This window comes from Theropithecus gelada, chromosome 2 (genome assembly GCF_003255815.1).
Source record: "Theropithecus gelada isolate Dixy chromosome 2, Tgel_1.0, whole genome shotgun sequence".
Taxonomy (NCBI): domain Eukaryota; kingdom Metazoa; phylum Chordata; class Mammalia; order Primates; family Cercopithecidae; genus Theropithecus; species Theropithecus gelada.
In genome coordinates, this window is record NC_037669.1 from 117919997 (window position 1) to 117942939 (window position 22943).

The 22943-nt window shown below is 37.7% G+C and overlaps 1 protein-coding gene across 1 annotated transcript in view; it reads left to right on the forward strand.

The window, feature by feature from the left end:
• Positions 1 to 22943, forward strand: part of SPATA16 (spermatogenesis associated 16) — a 254015-nt gene that overhangs the window by 211419 nt on the left and 19653 nt on the right. Inside the window, exons 7-10 of the mRNA XM_025376457.1 lie at positions 6784 to 6930; positions 7961 to 8070; positions 15761 to 15925; positions 18496 to 18579. Of these exons, the coding sequence (XP_025232242.1) occupies positions 6784 to 6930; positions 7961 to 8070; positions 15761 to 15925; positions 18496 to 18579 (506 nt within the window). The remainder of the gene's footprint in view (positions 1 to 6783; positions 6931 to 7960; positions 8071 to 15760; positions 15926 to 18495; positions 18580 to 22943) is intronic.

The window sequence follows — 22943 nt, forward strand, 5'->3', positions numbered from 1 at the left end:
AGTAAAAAAGAGTCTCATAAAACTTACATGGTCCTATCTCACACTAAACAATTGGGGCCTTCAAAAATGAGATTTTGCTTTAACCTAAATGTTAGAACATTTTGTTATGGACAAAGGGCAGGGAAATTACACAGACACCAGAAAATAGAGGATAAAATGAAACTTCTAGAAAAGTAATGATAGAACCCAACAAATCTGCATCTTTCTAAAAGAGTTTTTAAATCTCTATGATTTTTCTTTTTAAGAAACTGCTTTGCAATGTTCCTTCATGATCTGTTGGCTGTGGTTAGGATGAGGTGTCCAAGAGAAAATATAGACAACAATGGTGTCTATGCTTAGTGCTTTACTTCCATAGAGCTTAAAATGTATTTTATGGATATTTAACTACATAACAAATACAGCTATCCCTCACACATATAGATGAGTCTGTTCATCTACAGTCTATATTTTACATTTTTGCAGATGTTTTTCTGGCGCTGCCAATGGTTGCATTAAGCCAAACTCTCCCCATTAATCCAGTCTTTTGTGACTGAGTTCATATTTCCCAAAGAAAAAGCTGCAGCAAGCCAACTATGAAACTAATTTTTCCATCCAAGCAAAGCTGCTCTGTTCATTTCAGCATCTACTCTACTGAGTCACCCAGTACAAATTATTTCACTTCACTCACCCTTCATAAGGTGAACAGAACCCATTTTAGGCAAAATGAAGAACAAAGACAACGTGATTTTTTTTTTCTAAGTTTAGTATCAGAAAATAAATCATACCTCAGAAGCTCTAGATATTTTATTAGTTTTGATTTTTTGCAGTTCTATTCCCATTTGGACCATTAAAAATTCAAGATTTGGGAATGTGTGTTTTCAATTCAAATGTGTGTTTAAATTCAAATGTTGATTGAGCATCTGCTAGTTGCTTGAGGCGTGAAGATAATTTAAAGATGTGGCCAGGCACCATGGCTCACACCTGTAATCACAGTGATTTGGGAGGCCAAGGCAGGAGGATCGCTTGAGGCCAGGAGCTCAAGACCAGTTTGAACGACATAGCAAGACCCCATCTCTACTAAAAATTAAACAAAAATATATTAACTGGGCATAGGGGCATGTACCTTTAATCCCAGCTTCTCTAGAGGCTGAGGTAGGAAGATTGCCTGAGCCCAGAAGTTCAAGGTTACAGTGAACTATGATTGCATCACTACACTCCAGCATAAGTGACAGAGTAAGACCCTGTCTGCAAAAATAAAAACCGGAAATTAAAACAAACAAACAAGCTGGAATCTTCAAGGGGATTAAGATTTGTCAGGTTGTTAAGACATGCCCCCATGAAACAGGAGATTCACTCTGGAGTGAATATAAATGTTCTTTAAGAGTTTGAGGCCAAGCGCGGTGGCTCACGCCTGTAATCCCAGCACTTTGGGAGGCCCAGGCGGACCGATCACTTGAGGTCAGGAGCTCGAGACCAGTCTGGCCAATATGGAGAAACCCCGTTTCTACTAAAAATAACAAAAATTAGCTGGGTGTGGTGGCAGGCACCTGTAATCCCAGTGACTCAGGAGGCTGAGGCAGGAGAATCGCTTGAACCGAGGAGGTAAAGGCTGCAGTAAGCCAAGATTGCGCCATTGCACTCCAGCCTGGGCAACAAGAGTGAAGCTCCATCTCAAAAAAAAAAAAAAAAAAAAGAGTTTGAATAGAAGATTGGAAAATACTGTAATATTCAGGAAACCCTTTATGAGCTAGATGGGACTTAGACATATCTGGAAGGACAGTGATAGATAGAATAAAGAAAAAATGAGGAGACTAGGTAGTTGTTTCTGAGTGTGAAATCACAAGCAAATTTCAGAGGCCAGATAAGCACAGGCAGTGAAATCAGCAGAGCTGGTTATAAAGGTTGATACTAGAGAAAATGTAAGAATAATGGATAGATTGTGAAGTAGATGCACACTGGTGAGAGCCTTGAATACCAGGAAAGGAAAAGTCCCCAGAGTTCCTGAGGGAGGATGTGACAGTGAAAAAGGCAGGTGATGTATCAAAAATACTCATCGAGTGGTGACGTAGCGATGTATTGGCATGAAACAACACTAGTAGCAGTGAGACTGGTGGGGAAACTCTTCAATAATACAGATGTTATGTGATGAGAAATTTGACCAAGACAATAGAAATGATAATGCAAAGAAACAGGCTGATATGGGATGTATTGCAATGTGCAGGTTTAATTAGTTTTTGAGAGACTCACTAAATGGGGAGTAAGAGAAAAGAAAAGTCAACAATGGCTTCAAATTTTTAAGCAGAATAATTGGGTGAGTAATGGCTATCCTCATAACAGGCTGGTGAAAGAAAAAGGAAAAGAGAAGTAGAGATTATGAAAATCACTTTGGAAGAACATATTTGCTCTATTTTAACTAACTTTTGGAGTTATGAGCAAATAGCAATGTCCCAGTAGGTATTTGGAAATGCCATGTTGGAATTTGGTGGAAATTTCCAGCTGCGACTGTAGCTTTGATGTTCAATTTTTTGGTTAAAAATAGTAGCCAAAGACACAAGACTAGCGATATTCCCAAGGGTGTATGTATGAAGACAATATCAGTGAGCTGCGGACAGCTGTGAGGAGCACTGAATGAGAAGGCAGGAGGAGAAAGGGGAACATGTGTCTGTGTGTGTGTGTGAGTGTGTCAGAGAGAGAAAGAGAGAGAGAGAGACTACTGCTGAACTCCAGGAAGATGATTTTTAAGGAGGGGACAATAATACCAAAAAGTCAAGAAGCCAGAATAGCTTGAGGACTTGCAAGGTGGTCAATTTCAGCCTTCCGTAGTACAATAAGATGTTTCTGAAGAAGGGAAAACTGTTTACCTCTTTCAGTGAAAGTTTGACATCTTTCGTCTGGGGGGAAAAGAAATTGAAGGATTATATTTCTGTGAGAAATTTAATCTGCATAATCTATCTTTGATATTATTTTTTAAAGCATCCACTTTGCTGATGGTAAAAATTTGGAGCTGTTCACACATGCAAACTGATTTTTTTAATAATAAATTCAGTCATAGTCATATAAATTTCATCTCCAATTGGGATAAATTGTAAAGGAATACATTAAAAGATCTGTTTCTCCCAAGTTTCTTTCGACATGACAGGAGCAAAGAAGACATTTTTTTAATCAATTCTACTTTCCTACAGAAGGGTAATATAATCTGGTTAACTGTTATATCCATCAGAGGCACAGAGCTTTTTGGACATAGGTAGAGGTTTATAAGCACAAAATTGAGAACAATTAGCACTCAAATTAATGTTACATGAGATTCAACATCTGGTAAGTGTGTTGTCATTTGGGGTCATAGACCACCTGTTAGGCTAAATGTTCATACAACAGCAATTTACCCTGCATACAAATGGTAAAAGAATGATACTTGAAAAACATTTTTTTTCTAAATTTAACCTTATGTATATAGGAGCCTCTTACATTTTAAAACTTCAACTGTAAGTTAATAATGGGTCAAATACTCACAGGATGAAGCATATAGGATCAGAAGGAACAGAGAATATTTACATTTTTGCAAGCATGTTTTATAATAAATTAGCCATAGTATAGTACTAACATTAGTTTCTATTCCGTCCAATCACTGCCAATATTAGTATTGGTCTCCTCTTTATCTATCAAATATTTAAGGACAAGAAGAGGTAAACCACTCAAAGTCTTTAGGCTATCTATCTACATAAGCGAGTCCTCAAACATCAGGCTGGTTTTGGCAATAATGCGGCACCAGAAAATGCCAAATCTCGAGGTTACTCAGCTGCCTTTTCATACAATCCAGTTATTGGAAACTTCAGTAAAACTAGTAAGCTGTGCCCTTGCTAATATTTCAACAAAACAGTATTCGCTTGCAAAGAGAGGCGTGTCTGTGATGATCAGCTGCAGATTTCAAAAGCAAAGAAACTTCCTGCACTTTTGAAATTGAAAAGCAGAAATCACATTTTACCTTGTTTATAAAAATGAGCCATCCTTTTAAAAAGAGCCATTTTGTAATACAACCACCAACTAAAGAAGCATCTAAGGCTGGGTACAGTGGCTCACGCCTATAATCCCAACACTGGGAGGCTGAGGTGGGTGGATCACCTGAGGTCGGGAGTTCAAGACCAGCTTGACCAACTTGGAGAAACCCCATCTCAAAACCAATACACACCCCACCACACCAATACAAAATTAGCTGCGTGTGGTGGCAGGTGCCTGTAATCCCAGCTACTCGGGAGGCTGAGGCAGGAGAATTGCTTGAACCCGGGAGGCAGAGTTTGCAGTGAGCCGAGATAGTGCCACTGCACTCCAGCCTGAGTAGACAGAGCAAGACTCCATCTCAAAAAAAAAAAAAGAAGAAGAAGAAGCAGCATCTAATACTTACAATCTGTATGTTAAGATGCCTAAAAGTCACTCTGTTAGTTTGGGAACTCTTGAGCATTTGCTATACTTTTCTAGACAGAGAGCATTTACTGGCCTTCCTATAGAATGTTTCCCATCGATTTTTTATAACTATGACCCCAGACTATCACAAGGATAGTTTTGAGTGGTAAGCCTTTGTACTTTGGCATCCAGCTGCCTGATTTTCAATTCTGGTCCTTATGCTCAGTGTGTGATCTTGGGCAACTTTGTAATCTCTGGAAGCTCCAGCTTTATCATCTGTGAGGTGGGCCTGATAATATGCCCTGCTCCCCACTCCATGATTGAAAAAGATAACCCTGATAATGTGTGTGGCACAGAAGAAGCACCAGATGAATATTAGCCTTCATTAACACTAAGGGGTGACCTTGATCCTAAGTCACCAAAGAAAAACTAACGCTTGCTTGGGTTCATTAATATGTTTTTGCTCTGTGTTTGTGTTTAAAAGGCATTGTGTGATATTTTAATTATTTCAATAATCAGTATGTATTTTAACTCTCAATTTGACAGACACACACTGTTTACTTAACCAAACTGTGACAAATAACTTACTGCAGTGTTTTCCAAACTGTGTTTTGAAAAACGGAGGTTCTGTGGAGAAGCTCGAGGTGGCGTCTGTGAGTAGGGTATAGAACAGAGTACAGTAGTGAGGGTGGGTGATCAGTGTGCCAGGATTCAAACAGAATGTCCCTACTTTTTGTTGGCTTTTAATATTGGGCTTGTCAGAAAATTTTAGTTTGGATAAAAGGTTTTGTGGCTTAAAAAGGGGGATGGTGTTAAAAAACACACTCGTGGTGTACTATCTTATTTTTAAAAGAAGTATTACAGACAAATAGTGAAGGCTATATTTGAACCATTACCATTTGAGTTTGAGTCTACATTAAAATTTTACCTTTAAACCATCATTCAATGATATTTGGGATTTTGCCTTTTCCCCTTTCTGGTAGTGTTAAACAAAGAGGGCTTATTAAACCTCTCTGTTCACCATCCTTCATTTGAGAAATCTATTTTAATAAACCAAAGCCTTGTTACTCAAAATGGAAATGAATTAAGTGAATCTTGCCTCCAGACCCCCAAGAGGTTAGCCTTTGTACTTTGGCTTTCGATTCTGGTCCCTCTGTTTGCTAAATTCATGATCTTGGGCATGTTTGTAACCTCTTGAAGCACCAGTCTTATCATCTGTAAGGTGGGCCTTTATCCCTACCCCAAAAGTAACCTAGTGCAAAGCAATCTCGAAGAAGGGTGCAGTGGCTGTGCCTGTGGTGTCTGGAGTCAGACTACCTGGTTGTGAATCCGGCTTTACCCACTTTGGAGCTGTGCTCTTGGGCAAGTTACTTCCCGTGTGTGTCCCTCAAACTCTTATTCATAAAGTGAGGACAACAGCACCAACCTTGTGAAGTTATTATGTGGAATTGAAAGAACAGTGCACACAAAACTCTTAGAACAGGGGCGAATAGAAAATAAGTACTCAGTAAACATTAGCTCTTATGGTCATTAAGAATTGAATCTGTTTTAGAACCATTTTCATGACACGAATTATTTCCAAGTCTAATTACAGTAGTCAGTGCATTTATCATTTTAAGTTTCTTCCTATGGCTATATGAAGGATGGTAACTAAATTAATTAGCTTTATATTTTAATTCTCACTTGTAATTTTTCTCTTTCTTTTTTTTTTTTTTTTAATATATCTTAAGCTAGGAAGAGAAAAATCAAATTCTCATCCGAGCTCAGTGGCTCACGCCTGTAATCCCAGCACTTTGGGAGACTGAGGCGGGTAGATCACCTGAGGTCAGAAGTTTGAGACCAGCCTGGCCAACATGGTGGAACCCCATCTCTACTAAAGATACAAAAATTAGCTGGGCGTGGTGGCGGGCACCTGTAATCCCAGCTACTCAGGAGGCTGAAGCAGGAGAAACGCTTGAACCTGGGAGGTAGAGGTTGCAGTGAGCCAAAATCACACCATTACACTCCAGCCTGGGCGACAAGAGCAAGACTCTGTCTAAAAAAAAAAGAGAGAGAGAAAAAGAAAAATCAAAGTCTCTTGTAAATAGTCACAGCTAAAAACTAATAAGCATGTGAGCTGGTCCTGAATGTCTGTTATTCTGAAGATGAGGAAAGATGACCATGTGATCTAGCCATATTTTATTGTTATGCTTTGTGTATGCTTAGATTACTAAGAAAAGTATAATGAAATATGATTTTGACATGTTATCTATTCGACCTTTTGATACATATAATTTTACTTCATACCTTTCATGTTTATAGTTATCATTTTTTCCATGTACAATTCCTGAAATCTGAGGGGGGGAAAACCCTAAACATATTAAAACCATAACAAAGCCTCTTAGTTCTTTTTCTGTTATATTTCAGATCTTCAGACACTCCACATGTTGCCTCAAACAGTTGACTGGTCATCTTTTCCTCCCCAACAATATCTCTTGACTCTTGGGTTCAAAAACAAAGAAGATGGAAAATTTTTGGAAAAAATATCAAGCAGGAAGCTGCCGATATTCACAGGTAAATCATCTGAACCTACAAGGTCTAGCATGTAGTAGGACCTGTGATGAGTTTTGGGCCCCAAAAAATGTTTGAGTTAAAATTAACTCCTTCTAATCTTCTCTGTGGGTTAGTTAACAATACTTGGAATTCTGGTTCCAGGAAATCTTTCCCCCAAGAATACACACAGTCCTGGAATGCCCACCCCCTGACTCTAATCATCTAATCATCTTACCCCACCCACCTCTATCATCAATGACTAATCATACAGCACTTAAAGAATACAAGTTTTCATCATTATCAATTAGCAGAGGTAGAAGAAAATTATGCAATGAAACTGCTATATGAAATCAAAAATATAGCCAATGACAATCTTAAATTACTTGTATTATCTATTGTTGTATTAATGTCGGTTCCCCTGTTTTCTTATGTAATTAGCCAAGAGTTTAGATCTCCTGGAGAGTATCACAGTTAAATGGTGTTCAGTAATCCGAGTTGAAACTTTCAAAAATCAAGAAAATATTCACATGGAGTTGAAATCTCAAACTTATGGGCTGAATTCATGACCAGGTTCAATTTATTCCTGCAGCTCTAACCACATAATTAAGAATGTGTGTTTTGTCTGGCACTGTATCCTCTGAGGCTTATCTGAACTTCGAGCTACATTCAAAGTCAATGGATCTGCACACTTGAATAATACCTAGGAGGAACAAGACAAGAATCAGACACATTTATGACGCATTTTTTCACAACTCAGGAAAAACAGACTCTGAAGAGATCGGTGAATCATTATAGGCTGTCTCTTAGATCTCTCAATCAAGAAACACAACAAAAGAGATAAATGATAGTTTCTAAAGGGCAGCGTCTCCTCTGCCTTTCTCCGCATAGATCTTTCTTTGTTATACATATGGTCTAGGGATGGGACTAGTTTCTATACTAAAGATTTCGTATCTATTAATATTGAGATATCCGTTTATAGCTTGCTGAAGAAAACATTTTGAAATGGAAGTCTGGAGAAAATAGTATAAAAGTTTATTGTTACAATTTTTAGAGCATAAAACACCTTTCGGTCTGACCAGAGAAGATACAGTGAGACAAATGGAGACAATGGGGAAGCGAATCTTGCCAATATTGGATTTTATTAGAAGCACTCAATTGAATGTAGGTATATGAGTCTTTTATATTTGTCCAATGTACAAATATTAGAGAATTCTAGAAGTATATATAAGGCTTACATGGCAAACAGTGCAAGTGTTAGGGGATTTTGAAAACGTTCATAGTAACTCTCATTTGCAAAAACAAGCAAATTTTAGCTAATGATTTTATTTCTTTTCTTCTAAAACATAGTATAATGCTACACTTTGCAATTTCAAGCGCTTATTAGAGTAGTGTCTCTTTAAAGAACCTTTTCTTTATGCCTTCCTGATATCTAATTCAACATTGCAGTGAATTTGTCATTTCAAATCAATAAGAAATTTTAGCAAGCACAATGTTTTCTCTATTTCACTTATTGAGCTATTGCATATAACCATCTCATTACCTACACAAGAATTCAGAGCTTTTCAAGATAGTGCCTTTGTACCACACTGATGAATTGGATGCTTCTCTAAACATTGGCAATTGATCTTTATATAGCCATAAGGTAAATTATCTAATCTCTTTCTATGATCCAGGAAAAATATGCCTTTTCTACTTTTCAGTCTTAAAGAGTCCAAAATAAGACCTGAATTACACTGCTATTTTACAAAATTTAAGCCATTGTACTGAAAGTATATAAAGAGAGCTTCTCATTAACAGGCTATAAAGGCTGCAGATTTCTCCTCTTTTAATATTTTTCAAAAGACTTGTAAGTTGGAAATTTTAAAGAATTTCCTTCCTGTTCCCTCTTTTGTGTTACATCATTGATTTGATGTTCTTACCTTATAAGGGGAACCAAGGGGGTCATCACAAACAGCTACTTAACATCTGTTCAGCAGTTTATCTGCTCAGTAACATTATTCAGCATTTTGGAAAAGCTATAAAACACCTAATCTATTTGCATGATTTGCAATTCCATGCATTACAAATACAAAAGCACATTTTTACTGATGATCCTACCACAAAGCTACCCCTTCTCCACAACCACGTTTCAATTGTCTCCCCTATATTTCTGTTAATAAGAAATCTATCTATCTCTAAGCAGTTCAGGCTGCCATAACAAAACACCATCCTAAGAACCCACACACATCATTACCCTCATCATCAGGCCCGTGCAAGCAGGGAAAGCTTTGCTAACCAGAACCATCACCGTGTAGCATTATTTCATCTCACTCATGCATGGCTAGCCTAGCAGAGCCAGTGTGTCGGGTGCTGTGAATGTGATCTGCCTGTGGCCTAGCCCTTTGTTTTTTAGTTTTTAGTTTTTTGGGTTTTGGTTTTTTTGTTTGTTTGTTTGTTTGTTTGTTTGAGACAGTCTCGCTCTGTCAAACGGGTTGGAGTACAGTGGTGCGGTCTTGGCTCATTGCAACCTCCACCTCCAGGGTGGAGGTTGATTCAAATTCAAATGCTTCTCCTGCCTCAGTCTCCCGAGTAGCTGGGATTACAGTGTGCACCACCAGCCTGGCTAATCTTTTGTATTTTTAGTAGAGACAGCATTTCGCCATGTTGGCCAGGCTGGTCTTGAACTCCTGGCCTCAAGTGATCCACCTGCCTTGGCCTCAAAAAGTGCTGGGATTACAGCCATAAGCCACCATGCCTGGCCAGCCAGGTCTGGTTCTTTGAAGCAATGCCTGCCTTACCTTCTCACTTACCAGAAAACTGACCACATCATCTGTTGCCAGCTCAGATCTCACTGTGTGAACATAGGCTGGGCCTAACTAGGCATTATGCACTTTTTCAACGTTCTTAACTCATTTTCTTATCACCTTTTAAAGAGTATCCTGGCCATTTGGAAATTTGTTTAGACAGGTATCTTTTATGTGCCTATACAGGAGACTTTAAAACCATAATTAATGAGATTCTTAACATCTGATTAATAACTCAGTCTTCTCATAGTGAGTCTCAGTACCACTTTGCTGACTGTGAAGAATTTCATGAACTTTCCTATGTTCACTTTTAAGGGAAATAACAGTTTTCGGAAGATTGTTTCAAAAAGTTTTAATGAAATTGAAGTAGGTAAGCCTGAAAGTGCCTAGGGATCACAAATATATCTAAATATCAGGTATTAGGTTTCTTATTATTTGCCCAGCAACAGCTTCATAAAGGAGGATTGACAAAATTGCCTGCAAAGGTAACCTAGCTTAATGAAGCAAATAATGAATTGGTGACTAGAAATTATTCCTACATGGTACCATTAACTGTAACCCAAGCAGCCCTCAGTAGTGTTTTTAAGACCCTTCAAGGTGTTCTTTCTTTCTTGTCAGATATCAAATGACATTCACTTGAATATTTACGCATTGAATTGTCATTGTTTGTTACCCTAGTTTGTAATACATGTAGACAAAGACTTCTGCCCAAAGCCATGCTCTGGCCATGTAACCCTAGGGCAAGTCACTTAACCTCTGAACTACTTTTTTCTCATTTATAAAATAGGCTGGTAACTGCCAGGCCCACTTCACAGAGTTGTTGTGAACCATAACTACATAATCCATGTTCTTGAAGCACTTTGTCAAGTATTAAGAATTTTAGTTTTAATTATTTGTATTGGTTTTAGGTTGCTTTGACAAAGAAACTGTTTTACAGATCTTTTTTTCTTTATACAAGCTGTGTAGTTTGAAGTTACCTATTTTTCTTCTAATACGAAGATTCCATTCGTGTTCTGTGAATTTTGATTCTTTTTTCCTTAGCTTACTTTGCTTTGATCAGTGATTTGCTCAGATCCCTTCACTCAGGCAGGATTTGAGATGCCATTTCCAGCCATGAACTGGACTCAGGACTGCAGTCTTGTTGACTCAGTCTTGCTCATGTGACAAGCAGCCTCACATGTCTTGGTGGAACACAGCCAATACCCAAGACACTTCCATTAGAAGACAGTGAGTGACCAGTGTCTTGGGCAATAAATTTATCTTAAAGAATTTTAGATTTGTCAGTCATCCTTAACACTGGTGACTAAGGCTTTAGTTTACATTTCTGTTGTCTGTTTCAAACAGACAACTCTTTACCCTAGTAGAATGCCACATTTCCGTCAAGGCCTAATGGCTAGGAAAAAATGCTGTAATCCCAGCACTTAGGGAGGCAGAAGTGGAAGGACAGCTTGAGCCCAGAAATTCAAGACCTGCCTGGACAACATAGTGAGACTCCATTCTCCCCACAATGCAACAACAACAAAAAAAAAGTGGAACTAATGGCTAGGAAATATACTTTGCCTCATACCATATATGTTCAGAGATGTTTAATTCATTTGGACAATGTTTTTTAATGAAAATGGGCTTGGAATATGAAAATACAATGCATTAAAACTTCAGCATTCCTAACAGCAGGAGACCTAAAAGATGATACTAGTTCTTGACATAATACCATGACCAGAATCAGTTACACAATGTTTAAGTATTATCACATTTATACTGTCACATAAATAATGATAAATATGTAGCTTTCTAAACAATACTTAGACAATGCCAAGAATTCTCATGATCTATTCCCTAAACATATTGAATATTTAGTCACCTTGTAAATATTAGGTTTATAATACCTACCTAATATCTAATTAGAAAAAAGTTAACTTGGCAATAATACACTGAATTATAATATCATAGGGAATACTTTTAGCTGCTCTAATTTTTAATTTTTCTCCATTAAACTAAAAGATACATGTATTTATTCTCCACAAATTACATATAAAGAGATAGTTTAGCAACTTACTCTCAACCAAAGCATTTTAAATATAAAGTGAGTAAAATTTGCTTCTAAAGCTAACAAAATACTCTCGCTTCCAAACTCTTGAAATATTTGATAGTCAAGAAGTTTTCTTTACTCAAACATATCTTTTTTAAAATACAGAGCAGTCCTGGTCATTAACCAGGTGCTGACTGCATGCAGAAATTACCACTTTGGTACTATGGTTTAGGAGAAGCACATGCATAGTGCTCTACAATTTAAAAAGTATTTTTCCTGCACATTCTTTAATTTGACCCTTACAATTTGGTGACATTGTGTCACCTTCATTTTACCAGTGAGGAAACTGTGGCTCAGAGTAGTGATATATTCAAGTTCACACAGCTAGGGCTCAAAATCAGAGCTTCAGAATATCGTGCCAATATTCTTTTACTAAATCATATTATATCTCTTTGATTTAAAAGTATGATCCTTGCCAGAGGCAAAACATGCGTACACACAACATAGGAATGATTCCATAGCTGAATTCAATTTTTTAAAAAAACGAACATATAGGCCAGGTGCAGTGGCTCACGCCTGTAATCCCAGCACTTTGGGAGGCCAAGGTGGGTGTATCACATGAGGCCAAGAATTCGAGACCAGCCTGACCAACATGGCAAAACTGCGTCTCTATTAAAAACACACATGCAAACACACACAAAAATAGTCAGATGTGGTGGTGCACACCTGTAGTCCCAGCTATTCAGGAGGCTGAAGCAAGAGAATTGCTTGAACCTGGGAGGCGGAGTCTGCAGTGGGCCGAGATCACACCACTGCACTCCAGCCTGTGCAACAGAGCAAGACTCTGCCTCAAAAACAAAAAAAAGAAAGAATAAAAAAAATTAAAATGAACATATAATGTACAAATTAGACCAAAAATTAATTATAAAAAGCTTCCTAGAAAACATGAATTTTCAACTCTTGCTATGAGGTGGTGGATACAGTTGGTAAAGACCTTTCCTGGTCTCAGGGAGGTTTCTATGTGTCAGACAATGATTCTCTTTACACTTCTGACCCTAGTTTCCTTATCTTTGTAGATTAGTCTACTAGGTACACAATACATGGCCAAACAAGGATGATTCCAGCATTTTAAGAGTTATAATCTGCAATATGATACAACCTTCCTGGTGACTTCTAATCCCACTGAACATCAACCTCATTCAGCCAGCAGCCCTGCTGCTATGGTATTTTTCATTCTCTAGATTTTTGTCCTAATTATTTCACATGCTACTGGATGGCACTATACTTTTCCATTCATTAACTTTATTGGCTGCTGTCAGTTTCAGACCTTATGTACTGTGCTTCCTGGGCTAAATGTTAAAGAGTTAAAATAATCAAATCTCTTGCCATGCATGAAGCCGCCTTCACAGGATGACTTGCCAAAAAATGACCTAACTAACCATGTTTTTAATACCTCATTAATTTTACTTTTAATTTCTTCCAAGTGAAGCATAAAAAATGTTTACATATGCATATTTGAAATGAACAATAATAAGTGTTTCCTACCCCTTTTTTGCAATCAATGTTTCTATATCTTATGCCAAACGGAAATACATTCCAAATACTAGGACTCTGCTTTTCAGCAGTATTATATAGTGCCACTTATTTGCCAAATATTTATTTGTGACTGCTATTAAGCCTTCACTTGAACTCGCTATTACCTAGCCCTCATTGTACCTGTGTGAGGTTTTAGCTTCAATCATGGCCACTTTATTACACTCTCCAGCAGCTCAGGAGCCCTTTGATCATTCCTGAAGTCTCACTGGAAGGGATACCTGCCTTTAGATTTAGTCTTTGTTAGCATTAGATATTTCAGTTAATTTCTACTTTTTATTATGTTCTTTATTTCCTTAAAGCAACAGCATTAAAGCATTTCTGCCACACTAGATAGCAATTTTATTTCTTTTTCACTTTGTCTTTCAAAAACCCCTATCTTGGATAGGTAAAATATTAATCTACAGTTTCCTGATAACCAAAACTGCATTTGGCTTCAGGAGGAGGGGTGACTATTAGCAGTCAACTGTATTCTTTCCCTGTTTTCTTATTCAAATAGAGCACTTCCTGTTTTGTTATACATCCAACAATCAGGCTAAAACTGTTGCCTTCCACTATGTTTATTTTCCTGATGTTTTGGGAAATTACACTGATAGATTATGTTCCTGAGCAGCCTGCAGTTGTTTCTGCTCTTTAGAGTTGAATCACTACACCACTTCCCTACAACTAGCCCCATTGTTTATTTTAAAGAAGGACAAAGAAAGCAATTTTTCTTCAGAATGAAAACCGTTTCTCCTCCAACTTGCTTTCCTCTATTTGACAGAATGCCATTGTTTAGCTACATGTTTAAACTGAATGGGTAGGCTAGGTTTTTCATCAATTCAGGAAGGAACCCCAAATCTACCACTTGCAATCATCAATCTTATAGGTTTATGGATTTTCAGATAAATGATTAATCAGAAAGAACAAATTACTGTAAGAAAACATTCATTGAACAGCATGTATAGGTGTTAGGGACAAATAAAGCAGATACAGCACGATGGTGCCCAGTCTTTATTTATTTCCAAGATTCTAGAAAAATGTCAGCTTCCAAAGGCTGCTGTCAATCAGAATTTGAGTATGGCCTTTCAAAAAGAAGTGCTTTCTAATTTTAAGTTGAACTTCAGTAATATTAGTTTCTAGTAGTTTTTCTCCTTAGAGGAGATTCTCTTAAGAAAGTGAAATTATATGTCTGCCTTCTCTGATTTCTGGAAGAAACTGTGTTTCATAAGTATGCGCAAACCAAAATAGTCTTTACTCAGATACTAAACTTTAAGGTGGTGGTTTGTCTCAAACTTCTGCTTGAGATATTTGAGTATCTGGGGAGGCACCTAGCTGAAATTCGTATTTCTAGGGCCACATAACAAGAGATCATGATTGGGTGAAGCCCAGCACTCACTTTGCTAACTGCCAAAGTCCACAAGCAAACGTAGTGATTCTGGTATAGGCAGTCCAGGGGGCCCCTGCTACAAAGGGGCACTTGGACGCTTCTCTTCTGAGGACCAGGATGTACAATGCAATTGCCAAACTAAGTCCTCTTTTGAATTCCCATTTCTCATCACCCTCCAAATGCAGCAGAATCTCAAGGCTTTTATGTTAACCCTTATATACCCCCATGTCAAAAGTACTTTTTCTCAAAGATAAACTTAAGAATTTCATGACTAACTTTGTCTCTCCTATCAAGCATTACAATTTGTATTAAACGTTTTTAAAGATGGTAACATCTCTCTTTTGTGCATGGCAGTAACACGCACGTTGGTGGGCCACTTTTTTCTAAATGTGCCTCATCTTAAGAAAGCCCAAAATGCCAATAGATGCATGGGAGTTGGCAGTCCTTACAAAGGTACACAGTAATCTGTGTCAAGATGGAACATGTCAGTTGTTGAAATGGTCCTAGTAGACAGAGGGAAGCTAGTCAACAAGAAGAAGAGACTGTGCAAGGCTATCCAATAAGAACTGGAGATAAAAGCAGAGCTAGAGTTTTCATGTAAGCTATTGGGGTAAACAGAATTCAACTTATACAACATTTGTCAAGATTCGACCTGCATTAAAAAAATTTCTTTCAGATAAACAAGATAGTAGGCAACTCTTAGCTCTTATGATGCTTTGGTGATATAGATAAAGTCGCCCCTTCTAGGCAGACACAGCTGTGTGGGATCACTCCTGGGTGAGCGAAGTGCAGATTCAAATTCAGTCCCCTCTTTTCCCCTCAGCCTAACTCCTAATGCAAGACAATCAGCAAATCAGTCTCAACACATCTCCAAAGGACTCCCTTTTATGTATATTTACCTACTAGAAAAAGGGGATAAAACAATACTGTAAAATGATAAAAGGAAACATTTATTTGTACTAGATTCCATTGTTTCAAAAGATGTAAATACATTATCACAAGCCCTGACTTCCATCCCTGGGGATAGGTCTATTTCTGTGGTTTTATTCTAAAACATTTCTTTTACTTTGAGACTAGGGGAGTTTTCCTGCATCCTCAGGTGTGATGGAGAAGTTGCAATATGCCGGCCTCCTCAGCCAGCTGCAGAGAGTAAAGGAGCAGTCCCAGGTGATTAATCAAGCAATGGCAGAGCTAGCAACCATTCCCTACCTACGGGACATCAGTCAACAGGAGGCAGAATTGGTAAGTATTTTTCTTTGTTTAAGGGTTTCATAGGCCCAGCACCAACAGAAAAGTGATACGGTCTGGAAACAAAAAAAAAAAACTATGTAATAAATGTAGTCTGAGGGCAAACTCCCCAACCCTCCTGAAGCATTCTCATGACAAAACTGAAAACTGTAGGAAGGTGTGTGTCTGGTTTTTATTTGCTCACATTAACTAGCTCCCATTATTACAGCAAAAACGTTGTGATGTGTAGAAACATAGAAAGGGGCTGGTTATTTACATTGTGTGTCAGGCTTCTGGTTTTTGGTAAAATGAGATTAATAAGCTCCAAGATATATTGATACATGATTCTCTTTTATGAAAAAGTGAGAGGACAAAAGAGTAATTATTGTATAGAAAAATGACCCTACAAAATCATCTTTAGAGTTTTCTCAATCACTTCTAGGGTTAAAATAGATAATTGGCAGTGCCAACACTAGTACCTTTAGATACATCAACAAAAGTTGTTTATTTGAAAGGAAAATGTAGCTAGCCAACATAGATGGTTTTTTTTTTAACTGAATTGACAAGTTAATTCAGAAAACCAGACACTTTAGCCACACACAGACCCAAGCAAAAGCTAGTTGAAGGGATTCTAACAGAAATAATCTTCAGATAGATATGCATATTATAACCATAATTAATATCAGAAATGGTAGCACATCATTTGAAAAACAGTTTACTGAACAGTGTGTTGCCCATTCAAGGAAAGGTAAAATTTACTCCATATGGAGCTCCTAGTGTGTTGTAGGGAAAGGCCCTTTACTGTGAAGCTTTAATTGAGAGTAGCTGAAACTAATTATAGCTCCGAATTGAATTCACATAGTAATGATAAGAACAGCCCAAACTGATTACCTGTAATTTTCAGATAACTAAAGAAACCCTCCCTCTTTGAGCTTTTTAAGATTTAATCAAGAAATGAGCTGCCAACATTTATAACGTTCATCTAAACCAGCTAAAAGCATGTTAAATAAACACTGATATTCAGAGTAAGCATACAAAGTTGTATGACTAGCCAAATAATAAAACTATGCATACTAAAGATGAAAACTATGAAATAAGTCTATGAATCAAGGAATTACCAAGTCAAAACTGGCAATGATACTTTCTAAACCTTTATGTTTGTGTACAAAAGAATACTTTCTAAAAGGCTAAGTGTTTATCCTGCCATTCATAAAGCACTCAGAAGTATAGTAAGTATAGAGCTTTCAAAGTGCACATTATGGCCAATTTTACATGATTAATGCTTCTCAGAGATAAGAGGAAGCAAAGAAAATGTTAATTTAAGAAGCCGGCAAAATGTTGATCCTGTCTTCCTGAAAAGCACATTCAAGATTTAAATGAAAAATACAGGGGAATTCTCTGCACTTAAGTCTTCTTAATCACACATCTATGGCTTTTTCGTTTTGTTTTGTTTTTGTTTTTTTACTGGAAATACTTAGTTTTCAAAATATACGCAAAGGAGCCTCAAAGTAGCATTATTGACATTCCTTTCTAAAGTGTAATTTTTCTCTATTTGAAACCTTAGAAAATGAAAGTTCATTGGATATTCTTGTACTTATATGCCCAGCAGAAAAAAATTGAAATATATATGGATGTATATCTGTATGCCAAATATTCAAAAATTATGTATCTTATAAAGTTTCATGACCTTCAATAATAGATTTTACTTTGCAACTTACAAAGAGAATTAATCCTAGTAATACCCTGTATGCTGCTATCTAAACAGTGACTGCTTAATAGAAAATTTTTGAGTGACTCAATTCTCTCTCTTCCTGCTTACACTCTGCAATATCTAAACCAAAGAAAGATTATCTAAGGGTCCATACTGTTTGATGCCATAGTGAACTGAACTGGTATTTTTTGAGAACGTTTTTTAAACTTTGAATATCACACGGCTTGATATAACTTCATTTCATTTTTGTGGTCGCCTATGGACCATGCGTACAGGATCGTTTCACATTAGAGTACAGTAGGTGCCTGTTTGGGACAAAGGTTAGAATGTTTAAAACCTTTGAATGGGACCTAAAAATTTAAAAAAACTTGGCTCTTTTAAAATTTTAACAAAGAAAAGAATAGTAAAATAAGTTAAATGAGCTAGATTCTTTAAAAGGCAATAAAACGGCACAACTATAGTATTGTCCTCTGGTGAGCTTTTGCATGATGCCTAGAATTATGATACATTAGCCTCAGGAGAAAACACTAAAATGCATTCATGTACTACATGCCATTTCCAAGAGAATTAACTACTGCCTTCATTCTTTACAACCCAAATCTGGTTTTCACAAAACATCAACACTTACTACATTAAAACCTATATGTTTTCTACAAATTTTCAAGAAGAATCTTTTCATTGTTTCAGTATTTTATATCTGCAATAATATTCAGCAATGACAAGCAAAGATGAGGTGGCAATATTCATTGTAGGAAAGATGAGTAATAAAATCATCAGCGTACAAATGATTTTTTAATTAGGTTTTAATCTGTGTATTTAGAGAAGTTACTTCTGTGTGAATTCCACACTGATAATTTTTATCTTGGTGCCACAGCTGCAGTCACTAATGGCAGATGCTATGGACACCCTTGAAGGAAGAAGAAACGATAATGAACGTGTGTGGAATACAATCCAAAAGGTAAAACTTTGAGCTGAAGGAAAAAGATCTATTATTCTCAAGGAAAATGTCCATCTTGGGTCAAATCTGTTTGGAGGATAAAAAGAAATCCAAGTTCTTTGGGCTGTTTTTTGTTTTTCTTTTTAAAAATAAATGCAGCTCTCTCCGTGGAAGTGTGACCAAAATCAAATATGGATTTATTTAATCTGCTTCTTTTCCAACAGACTGTGTTCATATGCTTTCATGATTTTTCTTCATTATCATGCTCATTTTCATATTCTATTTTCATTATCTGCGCCTTCGTTCTTGGTTTTGTAATTCTTTAAAGCCCTTTCATCAGTGTTTTAGTCCACTCCCCAACTATATTTCCACTTTTTTCACTTGAGGAATAATGACTACTTTTCAGGGAACTACAAAGAAACTAGCACGTTGATGTTTGTTGTAAAAGAGTAACATACTGGTTGTTAGAAATAGAGGAACATCCCATCGTTGGCTACTGGGGTTTAAATTCAGGAAGTGCCGAGATGCATCTGGACCCAAGTACTCAGGAGACTTGTGTGACACAATAGGACCCTCTGAAAATGTGAAAGTTGGTAATCTTGGGTCTCCAATCAAGCTCAAAGTAGTAAGTTCTGATTGATCAACTCCCCATTCATCTTCCTCCCATCATTGTAAGAACCCACCAGCAGAGACTGGCATCAGGAGATGTGAAACAAACAAAAGAACCTTCAGTTTAAAAGCCAACTCTAAGGGATTCTGGAGCATCTGAGGAAACACGTGTCTTCTGTAATGAACTCAGAGGTCTTGTGATATACAGTTGACCCTTGAACAACATGGTGGTTAGGAGCACAAAAATCTACATTTAGCTTTTGGCTCCCTAAAATCTTACCTACCAATAGCCTACTATTGACTGAAAGCCTTATGATAACATGAAGAGTTGATTCACACATATTGTATTGTATATATGTATTATATACTGTATTACAATAATGTAACCTAGAAAAAAAGAAAATATTATTAAGACAATCATAATGAAGAGAAAATATATTTACTATTCATTCAGTGGAAGTCAAGGTCTTCACCCTTGTTGTCTTCATGTCGAATTGGCTGAGGAGGTGATTGGTCTTGCTGTCTCAGGAGTAGCAAAGGCAGAAGAAAATATGCCTATAAATGGACCTACACATTTCAAACCCATGTTGCTCAAGAGTCCACTGTATGGACAAAAAAACAGAAATTGACTGTCAGCAAATATGTGTTGAATAGGTATCTACCATGCCAGAAAGAAAAGTTAGATATTGGGAATATTGTGCTCAGCAAGACAGGCACAGCCCTTGCCTGTATGGTCCTTATAATCCACAAAGCTACCTATGGGCTAACTGAATATTACGGAATAAAGGGGATGTTCAATGATCTATGGAAATAAATGGCAGAATAGCCTTGTCTAGGTGGTCAGAAACACTGTCTCTAAGAAAATGTTATTTACACACTGTTTAAAGAATGTGTAGTGGTTTTCCAGGTAAAAGGGGGTATTTCTGAACAGAGGGATCACTTTGTACCAAAAGTATTTTTTTAAAAAAAGAATGGCACATTCAAAACTAACCAAAAAGTAAATAAGATATTTCAAAATGAAGTGCAGAGGCAGGAGAAATTACAGAAGGACTTCTAAATGAAGTTTGGATAGTTTTAGAGTACATTTAACTAGAAAATGTTTTTAGGACATCTTTAGGGCTGTGGTGGGGAGAAGAGATTGAGGGGCTGCAGAAATGCAGGGACGTCAGTGATAAAGTAGGGATCGTAATCCCGGTGAGATATGCTGGCGTCTTGGTTTAGGGTTGTGGACACAGAGAAGAAAAGAAGCAGATGGACCTAAGAAATATTCAGGAAGCCACATCTATAGGCCTTGTTCAACTGATGGGATCTGGGAGTTGAGAGAATAGAAATGGTTAAGAATGATGCCTAGATACTTGCTTCAGCAATTGAGCAGGGATAGGGAAAGGTTTGCTGGTGCCATTTACTAAAGAAGAAGATACTGTCATAGGAGCAGCTTTTGGCCAAGAATATAAATGCCTTTAGAGTTCAGTTGGGAGAAAGAAACCGTGCCAGATATATGAATGGAAATTTAATATAAAGAATGGTTAACTAATTTATGAAGTTGTTAATTAGGTAACTGAAGAAGGAAAGGAGAACACTAAGTCATCACAAAGAAAACCATTAAAGAAAGCAACTACCATGTCTTAGGGCTGGGTAATCAAAGAGAAGTTGGAATGGCTAAAACTTAGAAACTTAGAGCAAGGACCCTGCTATGCCAAAACCCAGACCCCCCACTAGAAGGTGCTGCTCAGCAGGTAATGGTGTCCCTGAGGTTGGAGTCCTGAAGGGCTGGGACCCAAACCTCCAAGGAGGGACCACTAACCCACCGGAGCTGTGGGAAGTGATGGGGAGGTGGGTAGTAATGGATGTAGTTTGCAACTTTTGTAAAAACTAAATTTGGCTGCTACTGCAGAAAAGAAAGTATGTTTCTGATTGAAGGTTTGTTGATGAGATACTCCCAGGAACCCTAAAGCAGACAGAAGTAAACAAGAAGCAAAGAAGAAGCAATTCCCTTCCTTCTCCTCTAATGCCCTCTGATGATAGAATCTAACAGTTGACAAAAAAAGAAATGGAATTGCAGAGTCCTACCCATATTTATCACAGGGCTGAGTATAGAAGAGCAGATTTGGAGTTGCAAGGCTATAGGTTAACAACAGGCACAAAAGTGCGCCTATGTTCACATAGGGTGCTGGCAAGACATCCAACAGGAAATACAAAAGCCTTGGGTTCTGGATAAAAGACTGAATAAAGATAGATATTTCTTAGTCATTGGCAAATTGTCATTAGCTGAAATCATGGCTTAGAAAGAGTATAATAGAGTAAGGAGATAAGAGGGCCTTGAGAAGCACATTTCAAACTTAGGAGGAGAAGCCTATGACAGAGACTAAGAAGGACTGGCAAGAGGAATTAGAGATAGAGCAGCCAAACGCGGTCCTGATGAAACTCAAGCAATATAATCACACGTCTCTGTTGGTTCTAGAAATAGTTGTTTAGAACAGGGGTCAACAAACTACAGTCTGCAGGTCAAATCTAGCATATTACCTATTTTTGTCAATAAAGTTGATTTCACACAGCCATGCCATTTATTTACATGTTATCTAAGTCAACTTGACTGAGTTAAGTAGTTGCCACAAAAACTATAATAACGCACAAACCCTAAAATATTTACTATCTAGCACCATCAAAAACATTTGCTGGCTGGGCACAGTGGCTCATGCCTATAACCCCAGCACTTTGGGAGGCTGAGGCAGGCGGATCACGAGGTCAGGAGTTCGAGACCAGCCTGACCAACATGGTGAAACTCCATCTCTACTAAAATTACAAAAGTTAGCCAGGTGTGGTGGCGGGTGCCTGTAATCCCAGCTACTCAGGAGGTGAGGCAGCAGAATCACTTGAACCCCGGGGATAGAGGTTGCAGTGAGCCAAGATCGTACCACTACACTTCAGCCTGACAGAGTGAGACTTCATCTCAAAAAAAAAAAAAAAGTATTTGCTGTACTCTGGTGTAGAGCGTTACCTCTCCCCCCAAAAATTGCATTTGTACAGTAAATATTTGTATTTACAAATCCAAATGGTAATAGAACAATAATCCAATTATCACCTTCTAGGGACCAGCTGAAAGGATACAATAAGGATTGACATGACATCTGTCTCTATCATGTAAACAACAACTAATTTCACCTCACTTGAAAGATCCTTGATACCCATGTTCATAGGAGCACATCCTATGATGGATTTGCCACTATTTTGCCACTATTGCAGTTGTTATCTATTGCTGTGTTACAAACCACTCCAAATGTAGCAGTTTAAAACAACAATTCAAGATCAGACTCCTGTAGGTGGCTCTTACTCAATGCCTCTCATTCAGTTTAGTCAAATGGCTTCCATGCATGGGGCTGGAGTCATCTGAAGGCTAAGATGGACTGAACTCCAAGATGGTTCGCTCACATGGCTTACAGTTGACACTAATCCGCTGAGGTAGTTGACTGGAGTACCTAACCATGGCCTCTCTATGTGAATTAGGCTTTAAACAGCGTGGCAAAATAGTGGCAAATCCATCACAGAATGTGCTCCTATGAACTGGGTTTCAAGAAGGGGAGTATTTTAAGAGAAAGGAAGTAGAAACCATCAGTCCTCTTAAAGGGTAAGCCTAGAACTTGCACAGCAAATCCCATCACATTCTACTCATCAAAGCAGTCACAGGCCAGCTTATGTTCCAAGAGTTGGAGGAGTCAATCCACCTCCTCTCAGTGAAGGAGTAATATGTGCATTCAATGAGAGAATAAAATGATGGC